General features: G+C 44.4%; 1 protein-coding gene across 1 annotated transcript in view; it reads right to left on the reverse strand.

Moving 5' to 3' along the window:
• suclg2 (succinate-CoA ligase GDP-forming subunit beta) overlaps positions 1-12,500 on the reverse strand; it is a 153,016-nt gene that overhangs the window by 11,716 nt on the left and 128,800 nt on the right. Inside the window, exon 10 of the mRNA XM_063214948.1 lies at positions 11,310-11,430. Coding sequence (XP_063071018.1) covers positions 11,310-11,430 — 121 coding nt within the window. The remainder of the gene's footprint in view (positions 1-11,309; positions 11,431-12,500) is intronic.

Genomic DNA, 12,500 nt, shown 5'->3' on the forward strand with positions numbered 1-12,500 from the left:
TGGGCTGTGCTAGGCTTTGCTTTCTTGAGGTCGGAAGTTTGCCTCAAACACCCATTTGGCAAAAGAAAACACAAAGAAAAGATAGAGGAAAGCAAGAGAGAGAAAGAAGACAAAGCATGACAAGGACATGAGCACAATAGAGATAAAAAAGAAGGAGGGAGGGAGGGAGGGAGGGAGGGAGCGAGAGAGAGAGAGAGAGAGAGAGAGAGAGAGAGAGAACAAGAGAGTGACCAAAAGAGAGAGAGAGAGAGAGAGAGAGAAAGATTCCCAATTAATAGTGACAAACTTAATCCCTGCTAGAGAAGCAGCTTGCCATAATTCTTATCACTGAGGACAGAGACGTGCCAGATGGGAGGGCACGGAGAGACATGTAAGGAAAATAACCACTTAAGAGAGACCGGTATACTACATGGCTGCCACATACTGTATATGCTATAGGGCAGAGGTGTCAAACACAAATTGACCGAGGGCCAAAATCAAAATATGGAACGAAGTCGCGGGCCGAGCTCAAGGTTTATTTTTAATAAATGGACTAAAATCGTGCAGACACGCACTTGATACTCATAGTTTAATTTCACACACACTGGCACATATTGTGTTGCATAGGAGTGTGAGCCGTGTCATTGGCCTGGACCCAGTCATACTTCTGAGAAACATCAAATTTCATTTTCAAGTCTTGGTACACTGTACATTAATGATGTATGAGGGCCAACTGTAATACACATTTGAAATGGTCTCGCAGGCCAAATAAAATGACACAGCGGGCCAGATTTGGCCCCTGGGCCTGAGTTTGACATCCCTGGATGAAGGTCGGCACTAGGGCTGTAACGATACACTCAACTCGTGATTCGGTTCGTATCATGATTTTTGACCTACGGTTCGATACACCCCACGATTTCACATTTGCCAATGCTATAAAATAAATTAGGAATAAAACTATGACAGATTGTAGGTAGAATACATTACAAGAGGCAACAAATATTTTTTTTAAAGTTTAAATATAATAATTATGATGATTTGAAGCTTGGAAGCACCATCACTTCATATCATGTGGTAGTTTTCTGGACTGATGGGTGTCAAAATTTTGAAAGGTTGTATCACGATACTGCCTCCTTATATCACGATACAGTATCGTGAGTCGGTGTATCGCGATTTCTTGGTTCGATACAATATCATTACGGCCCTAGTCGGCACCAAATGAATTACAGGACTAGTTAGCACTTAGTGCAGACCACCAGGCTCTAGTTTTGAGCACCATGCAAGAAACGCGAGTCTGCACCCACACATCTGCCAAGAAACATGCAGGTCTGCACCCACGGCCTCCCTCCAACAGTGCTTCAGCAACTATCTACACAGGTGTGTCCTCGTTATACTGTACACCAGTGGTTCCCAACCTATGGGTCGGGACCCAACCTATGGGTCGCCAAACATCCACAGTGGGTCGCGAAGCCCTCTTCATTTTAAGGGGATTCATTTCAATACCATATATAGCCCATGTTTAATATATGACAAAGCATTTAAACTAATATGTGCATGCATAGAAGCGACAAAATGTGATACATAAAATATGTATTCTATATTTGACTGAAGACAAATTGAGGAATAAAATGAGTTTTTGCAGGAAACAGAGTATCATGTCACTCCCGCTCGATGGGTTGGGTCACCAAAGCTTACAATGGTAAAAATATGGGTCCCTGAAGAAAAAGGTTGGGAACCACTGCTGTACACTCTACATCTACACACACTCCAATGCCAATGTCCTCTACATCCGTGCTCAACACACACTAGTACTGTGTCTCAGATGGCAAACTTGAGCACTCTGGCACTATGTGCCAGTGCATGGGGCGCTCTCGCTGAAAACGCTTGTTAGTTCAGTGCACTGAAAGCGCCCGGATGATGCCCTAACAACGGCGAAAAATGCAGTGCTTGAACGATGGACACTGCATGCACTAAACGGCCACCGTTTTGATGATAAAACGGAACAAATGTGACGTTCAGTTCAGTAGAAGAGTTTGGTCAACAGTCTCCTAATTCTGTAAGTAATGTTGCTGAGACACCAATCTTTTCATGCCAAGCCAAGTATTGTATACAAAATAGACATACAAGCAGGACACGCTGTGCAATATAAAGAGTAGCCAACCATTATTTTGGTGAGCTCAACCATCCCTTCCAGTGAGGGCACAGTGCATAGTGCTCGGACCTTTCCACAACACTATGCACTAAAGACCCCCAGTGCACTATGAGCACTATGCACTAACTGCCAGTGCACTGCCATAAGTGCGCCATCTGAGACACAGCATAGGGCTCCGTTCAAAATGGAGGGCAGTAGCTTGATAACTTCCACCGTAAATAAACAGGTGTCTAATATCTACAAACTATGAATTAAGCGAAAGGGAGTTTTTCCTCACCCCTGATGCCACCAGGGGGCGCATCTGAGCGCCCAATCTCTGTGTGACTACCTATGACTAAAGGGGGATTCATACTTGGCGTGACTGGTGTAAGTCTCCTTCATACTTCACTCGCGACCTCACTCGCGACCTCACTCGCGCCATCACGTGACCCAAAATGACGTCACACGCCGTGGCGCGAGCTGCCGTGTCGCGACGTCGTGCACCCCACATTTTTTGTAACATGTCGTGCGCCACCAGCGACCATGCAGGTAGGCAGACAAAGCAGGAGTTGCGAAGAGAGGCTACAACTACTGTAGGCTACTACAGAATGGATCCTGCACCATTTTGAGGATAATAAAATGTCATAGAGAGTTATTTTATCTTCTCTCTTAAATGTTGTTCAGTGAAACAATTGTTTACTTTGTTCAGAAGCACGTTGTGTTCGGCGATATATTTAAAAATTCTGCCGCCAGAACAATGCTCTCACATGGTCTTGGAATGATCTGGCAATGTAGGCTACAACAAAAAATATATGTTTCAATGTGGTAAGTCACAAGTCAGACGTTCAGTAGCCCTACAGCAGCCGTGTTTGGCTTTCTATTTTATACATCCGTAGAACTCACGCTGCCGTTTCTCTCATGAACAGCAGAGGGCACTTCCGACAATGCGAGCGAAAGCCTTCAGAAGTATGAATAGTCTGTCGCAAGTGATGACGTCATTAATGGTTCTCGCGCCACACGCGACAAAATGCGCACGTGAAGTATGCAGAGCCCTTTATGCTAGACCCAGCCACTATGGACCTTACGTCTCTAAGAATCCTGGTCCTATGACCTTATGACTCTACAATCTCTATCTATCTCTTCTACCTCTGTCTTCCTGCTATTTCTGCCTCTCCTCTCCTCTCTACCTCTCCTCTTAAATCCATCTCTAACAATGATGTTTTTTCCCATTTGTTAAGCACTTTGAGTTACATGCCTTGTATGATATAGTGCTATACAAATACAATTATTATTATTATTATTATTATTCAATTATTATTAATAATAAGATATGACTTTGGTCATAATGTTATATTTTAAACCTTTTGTTTCGATCGGCAGCACTAACTACAGTGCTACCCTGCGACGTTGGTACATATTTGACGTTACGCTGTTGCTATGGATGGAGCTATGTTCTTCACAATAGCGCTATTTGACTAATAGCCTAGTTGACTTTAGTATACATACATCGAGTGACATATTTCGATACTACAATGTTGTGTGTTCAATGTTAATATCTAATAAGTAATTAAGTGTCATACTGGAGAAAATTTCGAGGTAGTAGGTCAGGTGGCTGCCATGTTTGTTTTCATGTTCGGCATAGAAAGGGAACTGGCCCACAGCATTCTGGGTAGTAGGCAGCAGTAAGTCACCATCCGACGCTGCTTTTAATTGTCCGATGATGCACAATAAGGCAACTGCCAATGCAAAGGAGGAATTGTTTTGATGACTCCATGTCCAGTTAGACAACTGGAAAGAAATTTGCTGCAGTCTAGAACTCTATTAATGAGATTAATCTATTACACAGATTTTATCTTCCCTTATTATCCATGCATATATAGATATATAGATATATTTATTTATTCATTCTTTATCGTGTTGACTGTAATGTGTGTTTGTCTTGGGTGTCTTGTGCCACCACCAAAGCAAATTTTCCATTTCATGTAAGTTTTATGGACAATAAAGAAGTCTAAGTCTAAGTTTATCCTCCTCATACACCCTGCTCCTATCATCAACAGATGTTCAGACTCCCCACGCTAAAATCTATCCTGTTGCCTTTTACACTCTTCCAACTCTGCAGCAGCACAGCACCACTACACACACCACACTGATGTCTGTCCGTCTGTCTGGATGGAGAGATAAAGTGTGCTATGCAATGCTGCGCTGTCTTTGAGGGCTCTGCCCATGCAAGGGTTCGCGCCTGGATCGATGCGCAACTCAAGCGCTTGGCGGACACCGGTCAGGGGAGCAATCTAGAGGACGCCCTGTCAGGAGCGATGAGGAGTGGGAACGGGTGCCTGAGCAGGGACGAGCGGCGGCAGACCGGCGTGGAGGGGAGCTGCACCGTATTGATCTCTAAGGGCCTGTTTACAGTACTGCTACCCAGGGGCGTAGGCAAAAATAATAAAACCGGTGGGCCCAGAAAAAATTGGACGGGCCCAACCCGAAAGTGTGTAGGTAGATATTACAATATCGTGCTCAAAAATGATACTTTGAAACTGAAATCATAGAAAGCACAGAAGACGAACCAGACTTTTGACAAAATGATTAATTATCGCTCAGTGCTATGCCATTAATCATAGCTCAATGAGGCAACAGTTGACTGTCAAGTGTGAATGGGGCGGGCTTGGATGTCAAGTGGGCGGACCCAGGCCCACTCCTGGCTACGCCTATGCTGTTACCCCTTTTTGATGCTGTTGTCTGGAGCTCGTCCAGGAAATGGGGCAACACAGTTGGCGCTGTTCATTCACAACTTCCACTGTACCCTCAGGGCGTCTACAGGTTGGACCAAGTGAAAATAAAGACGTTTTAAAGACGCCATTTTCAAAAATATAAAAACAACTTGCAAGAGCTTATGCGCGAAGATTAAGCAAAACAGTTTGACAGCGCGCACGCGCGCGTCTAAAATCCATGCAAGTGATACTGGTTCTGAACATGTGGCTACCAAACAATTCTTTTTTGAAAGTTCAACAACACTTAAATGACGGAACGATTCCTTCCTAAAGTTACGATCCACAAATTTAAGACATTTGGGTTGAAATGTTAAGGCCTTATTTGACAAAACTTAAACTTAATATAATTTAAGACTTTTTAACTCATTGAGTGCCAGCCATTTTCAAATTCAGACCGGGGGGTTGCCAGGCTTTTTTCAACGTTTGAGTGATTTTTCAAGCGCCATAAAATGTTTTGTTCTTTGTCCATGTGAACAACAAACATACCAGATCAACGTGTTAGGCCCCACCCCCCCATAAAAAAACGCAATTGACTTGATATCAGGTCTTTGGCACTGTACTATACATTCTGAAAAGACTCGTTTTCAAGTCCATGGCACTCAAAGAGCTACGGATCTACAGCCAGGGTGTTCATGGGGAGGAGATGGTGTGTATGTATCAGGAGGGGGACCCTGGTTTGGCAGGTCAGGTGTGTAGTGTACAGTATTTCTGTATATAATACAAGCTTGGAGGCCAGGCCGTGCCATGTAAATGTCCCACAATATAACGAGGACATTGTACTGCATGTGTGAGTGAGTGTGGGTATGTGTGTGTCTGCATAGCCACTGGATATGCAGTATATATAGGTATGTGTGTCAATGAGTGTATGTATGTATGAATTTGTGTGTTTGCATATTGTGTGTTTGTGTATTATGTGTATGTATGAATGGAACGTACCTGTGTACCTGTGTGCGCGTGCGTGTGTGTGTGTGTGTGTGTGTGTGTGTGTGTGTGTGTGTGTGTGTGTGTGTGTGTGTGTGTGTGTGTGTGTGTGTGTGTGTGAGTGTGTGAGTGTGTGAGTGTGTGAGACTGTGTGAGTGTGTGAGAATGTGTGAGTGTGTGTGTGTGTGTGTGTGTGTGTGTGTGTGTGTGTGTGTGTGTGTGTGTGTGTGTGTGTGTGTGTGTGTGTGTGTGTGTTCACCTGTTTATCTCTGTGTTTGTGTCCACTCTGTCGGTAGGGGACAAATGGAGCGGAGTGAGAGAGCTAATGGAGTGGAGAATATTCGAGCGTCACTTTTTCTCTCCTGCGCTGCGCTGCGCTGTGGCGAGAGCGGGGACAGGACACAGGAGTCAGCTGTTTCCAGCCAATTATCCTAATGACCAGATGGGCCGAGGCCACGCGGCCTCCTGCGGCTCGGTCACCCCCCCAACCCCCCCTCCTCCCTGCACCCCTCCCCACCTCGCCATTAGCATAACGCAGGTGAGAGGAGCGCCATCAGCCCCTGTCTCCTGTGCTCGCTTCCACGCCACTAAACAGCCCGCGCACTCTATAGCCTACACCAATTGCCTGACTCTCGTCTGACCTGTGTAGTGTAGTTCCGCGCAGCTGCGCGAGCTCCACTATTAGGTCTGGCAGAGCACGCGTTGGCCTCGCCTTCAGAAGACATGGCTTTATCCATCATTTGGCCATCCTTGCCACCATTAAATTCCTTCAAAAACATTTTCGGTTAATCTCTGAAGAGTCAATATAATCTATAATCTATCCTATGACTCCTCAAAGCTAGCCACCATTGATATTGCAACAATAAATGCTCTGACACTTTTCTGGCTTGAGACATGCGCAGGATTCCAGACCCATGTGTGTGTCCACTTAGCTCCACCAGGGGGCTCCGTAGCTACACACACACACACACACACAGAGGTCTGGTGAGAACCAGGCTAATACACCACCATGCACTGCACCCCACCATGCACTGCACCCCACCGCACTGCGCCGCACCGCACCCCACCGGGCAAGAGCCCAGAGTACTGCCTGTGAATGCGGAGGAGGTGGTGCTGTTGGCGGGGATTGTGGTGGGGAGTTGACTGCAGAGCACTATCTAGGGGGGGGCGGGGGTGTGTGTGTGGGGGGGGGTGGGGGTGAGGGGGTGGGGGTTGTTTCTCAAAACCTGAGAGGGCAGCATGCCAGGTGACCTGAGTGTCAAGGTAATAAGCTATCTGCTCCCTTCCCTTGTACTCACCCCTACTATGGTGATACAGTATAGTGTATGTCTATGGCTGTGAGGTTCGGGTAAACTGTGGTTTAGCACAAAAAGCACAATGACAGTTAACTATTAACAAATTCTCTAACAGGAGTCAACACATGAAGGCTATTTCCCCATTTTGGCCTCTCTTTACCTCTATATACCGTCACCCCCACCGTGTTGATGAAGCAAACGCCCCTGCCAGCTGTGAGGTTTGAGCTATATGGGTCATTTCACGTGAAATCAGACACTTTGGGACCCGACCGACCCGGATTTCGATCATACTTGGTGTGCCTTTTCAGTAGCAAGGTAGCACCCCAGAACTGCATTGGTTTGAATCTGACACTAATATTAAGGGAGAAACAGACTAGGAAAGGTTCACATGTGAGGGTAGGACACTATACATTCAGCCTTGAATATATCAGTCAGTGTTAGTCACAAAAAGATGCCTGTGGTGTTGTTTGAAAGCTCTTTTCTGGCTCTACATATTACACAATCGCCTTGGAATACAACTACTCTCAGAATATGAATTATGATAAATTGAAAAATTAAAAAATTGAATATCTAAAAAACTCATATTTTAAAATGGCCAGTTCCTTGTCCAAACGTAGCCGGCAATGTCATGAGCAGCACCTAAAATGCTGGTGTTCGGTTTGTTATTCATTTCAGAGAGAAGTTGACTCACAAATATGGCATCATACAGACCACTTACTAATAATATGGTAATACCATAGTAGCATCACATGACAAAACAAAAACAAAACAAAAATGGTCAGTGTCCATGGTCCCAGGTTTCAGAAACTAAGGCAGATGTCCATTTATACACACCAAATGATGATATGTGAATGTTTGAACATTCCTTCTCTGTGTACCTGTGCCATCTTCCCTTTACCGTACTTTAAAGAGATAATCAATGGCTACACTCTCATTTTGTACTCTACCAGTGCATTTGAAGCAGCAGCTGTGTCTTTTGTAGATAATGTATAAGTACGTCCCTTTGCAGTTACAGGTTCCACTACCAGAAGCACATCCTTATGATCCATGACAAGTCTATCTAATCTGAAGGGAAAAGTGAAGGATGGAGATGGCCCATGAGGATGCAGGAAGTTCAGTTTCACCTCTCCAGTGCTCGGCATACATTCCTGTTCCTGTACATATGCTACTACCAAGATCAGTTGAAACTGGGGAAAAAAAAATCTGTTTTGGTGTTAGATTTTTTTCCCCAGTTTCAACTGATCTTGGTAGTAGCATACAAATGGATGGATTGTGGCCTGCACTGGTTGTTCCAGTGAAATGATTGAATAGCATCTTGAATTATAAAACTATAGTTTTAAAAATGTTCCTGGTTCAAGGGAGTCAGTCAAGGATAATGTCAAGAACATCCATTGCCAGTTTGCCACAACAGAGATGTACCATCATGAAGCTGAGAACCTGTTGAAAAGGTTTGAATCTGCAAGAACTATTCCAGGTACTCAAAAACTACACAGCTTCTGCCCATTGTCAATGGACACAGTGGAAGTTAGGCCATTTTCAGCATTCAGAGAAGGCAGATTTGAAAGAGTGAGCTCAGTAAAGGAATGTGTTACATTTTCAAGCATCAAAGGGTATGTTGTAGCTGTATATGATGGCAACTGGTGGCTAGCATGTGCTGAGGAATGTTCTGCCGAGCACTGGAGAGGTGAAACTGAACTTCCTGCATCCTCATGGGCCATCTCCATCCTTCACTTTTCCCTTCAGATTAGATAGACTTGTCATGGATCATAAGGATGTGCTTCTGGTAGTGGAACCTGTAACTGCAAAGGGACGTACTTATACATTATCTACAAAAGACACAGCTGCTGCCTTCAAATGCACTGGTAGAGTACAAAATGAGAGTGTAGCCATTGATTATCTCTTTAAAGTACGGTAAAGGGAAGATGGCACAGGTACACAGAGAAGGAATGTTCAAACATTCACATATCATCATTTGGTGTGTATAAATGGACATCTGCCTTAGTTTTCTGAAACCTGGGACCATGGACACTGACCATTTTTGTTTTTGTTTTTGTTTTTGTCATGTGATGCTACTATGGTATTACCATATTATTAGTAAGTGGTCTGTATGATGCCATATTTGTGAGTCAACTTCTCTCTGAAATGAATAACAAACCGAACACCAGCATTTTAGGTGCTGCTCATGACATTGCCGGCTACGTTTGGACAAGGAACTGGCCATTTTAAAATATGAGTTTTTTAGATATTCAATTTTTAATTTTTCAATTTATCATAATTCATATTCTGAGAGTAGTTGTATTCCAAGGCGATTGTGTAATATGTAGAGCCAGAAAAGAGCTTTCAAACAACACCACAGGCATCTTTTTGTGACTAACACTGACTGATATATTCAAGGCTGAATGTATAGTGTCCTACCCTCACATGTGAACCTTTCCTAGTCTGTTTCTCCCTTAATATTAGTGTCAGATTCAAACCAATGCAGTTCTGGGGTGCTACCTTGCTACTGAAAAGGCACACCAAGTATGATTGAAATCCGGGTCGGTCGGGTCCCAAAGTGTCTGATTTCACGTGAAATGACCCATATATTGTTTGTCAACACAAACAACGACAACAAACAACGACATTCTCTAACAGCAATCTCAACACACCAAGGCGATTTGCCTGTTTTGTCCTGTCTTTATCCATGCCCTCACCCCTGGCATGTTGATACAGTAAACCCCCCTGGCATCCGTTTGGTGAGGTTTGAGCTATTGTGTTTTTTACCACAAAGCGCAATAGCACCAAACAGCTTAATTCTCTAGCAGCAATCTCAACACACGAATACCGTTACCCCCCTTTCGTCCTTTCTGTAGCCCAGAGCTGACAGGTGGCAAAACGCAGCTAAAAAGTGCATTTCCTGCAATAGCTTTCATTAGACCCATTTATCAGGGCAGCCAGGCAAGCAAGCGCTCCACTGTAGGACACAGTGGGTACCCCTGTTTCCCTGTTAACGTCCAATCACATGAACGCAAACAACAAATCAGAGACGCCATACAGACCAACTGTAAGCCCCTAGTGAGCAATGTTTCAATTAAAAACAGCTACTGGAAACTGTAAAATGCCCACCAAAGTGACTCTGTGTACAGTTAAGAAGCCTGGCTGGCTGCTATGCAACAACGCCAGCAGTTGCTGTAGGTTTAGTCAGCCCTCTCACAACACAACACAGCCAACGCTCTTGTTAACACCGGAAGCAAAGAGGGAGGGGGTGCTATTACACATACACATTCTGTTGTGTTGTGTTTTGACACTGTTGTTGACGGCCAAACCTCAAGATACACAGTGCTGTGGTGCTAGCGTGCAGGCTAAAAGTGGATGCTGCTTGACTAGGGACGAGAGCTGGGCCAGGCTTGGCTGGTTGGTTGCACACACGCACCCACACACACACACGCAGTCGCGCGCACACACGCGCGCACACACACACACGCACAGCTAGAGGGGATTTGGCTGTGACTCTTAGCAGATGCTGCTGATGCTGCAAACTTGGCATTTTTCAAGAGTTTCCTCAATTATCCTCTACGCTAGCTGTTTCTCATTCGCAGCAAATTAACAGCTTCCATGCTCCTCGCCTCGCCCTGTTATTTATATCAAGGGCCCGGGCTTGGACCCGCGTCAGCTCCCAGCTCTTATGACTTTGAACTCTGCATTCTCTATCAAGACCCCAGCCGTGGTTAATGAGAGACGGGTTCTAACAGGAACGAGGTCTGTTGAGGTAATTCAAATAATAAAAAAGATAACTATTGACCTTCTGTATCATCAGACCAAATGTGAGATGTGAGAAACGCACACATTCCTTGGTGTTGGCAGACTAAAACACCATATTAAACACAAAGCTTGGCAGGAAAGACAAATGTTACAGAACATGATTTCAGTATTACACGGGTAAACCACGGGTGCTTTTATCCATAGCTTTCTTTCACTTTCAGCAGCTTACTGTCATTACAGGTCACTGGGTGGAGTCCCTGGAGCAAGGTGGGGTTAGGGGCCTTGCTCATGGGCACATCAGCCATGGATAAAGAAGTAGTGATACACCTTCTTCCTGCTGATTAGGGTAGGACTCTCTCTCACTTACCATTAGGCCGCGGCTGCCCTCATAAGTCAAAGTACGTCACAGACAAGCTAACACACACATGCAAAAACACACGCACACTCGATCACACACGGTCGGTAGTTTACCTTCCAGGCGCACCACCAGCGGCACTTTGAGCTCCAGCTCCCGGCAGGCTTTGGTGATGCCGTTGGCAATGATGGCACAGTTAACGATGCCCCCGAAGATGTTCACCAGGATGGCCTCCACCTGCGCAGAAGAGAGCCATGGGAAAAGGCACAGGTGAGGCTGTTTATTGGCTGTAATGGCAAATATCTCATGTGGCAAATATCTCATCTAAATGAATAGTAATTAGATGCTTTGTAATTCATTAATCTCAATTAATCACATAACATTTCCCTCCAAAGCAGCATTTTAAATTGTACACCGGGGACCATGGGTGAAGGGAAATGTGAGGATGTTGTTAATGACAAATAAATGGTGCAATTCTATGAACTGAGTGACAAGGACCTTTCGGTTTACACCAGGGGTGGAACAATCTACTTAATTTGAGACTTTGTAATGAATTCACCTCAATTAATCACATAACATTTCCCCCAACACATAAAGTAACAACAGTGAATCTGTGAAGATTATAATTAATTCGTACCATACTACCATATGAGTACCATAGTGTTTTTCAGTCATTCTGTTCATTCATACTGTGGTTATCTTTGGATAATAATAGTACCGGTACACTTTCATTAATTCAAGGGGCCATTATCACTGGCGATTTTTTTTTGCTAACAAAGACAGCCTGTTTTAATTAAGTACAGCTTATGTTTAACATATAAACTCAGATGGTCTGCACTTGTGGCTCTGCACCAAAGCCCTCGCAAGAAAGAACTTGCTAGTAACGCTGCTCTGTGCCAGACTGGGCAGTGTGATAACTTAATTTCACACTGGACTACACCTTAAAACAAAACGTTCATGCTGGAAATTCACTTAAAGCACGCGGCTGAACAGCGGCCTAGCTTCACAAAGTGACATTTCCTTGGATGGAATGAGTGAACCATCTGTATTGTTGAAAAATGTAACCCTAGGCAGTGGCAACGGGCCAGCGAAAGACGGAGAGGAAGAAAAGAAGTCTCACTTAAGAGCAGAGTTCCATCACTGGCCTCTTTGTCAGAGGGCCATTTGGTCAATTAGTAGCCTTTATTAACGCTGGCACTCACCAAGTTTCAGAAGCTTTTGAAACATATGACACAAAGACAGACCTCATTGGCAATTGAAAAATAACGATAGAATGATAGTGCTATTTCTTTCAGGACCACTCTATC

The sequence above is a fragment of the Engraulis encrasicolus genome, chromosome 14 (genome assembly GCF_034702125.1).
Source record: "Engraulis encrasicolus isolate BLACKSEA-1 chromosome 14, IST_EnEncr_1.0, whole genome shotgun sequence".
NCBI classification, from domain to species: Eukaryota; Metazoa; Chordata; class Actinopteri; order Clupeiformes; family Engraulidae; genus Engraulis; species Engraulis encrasicolus.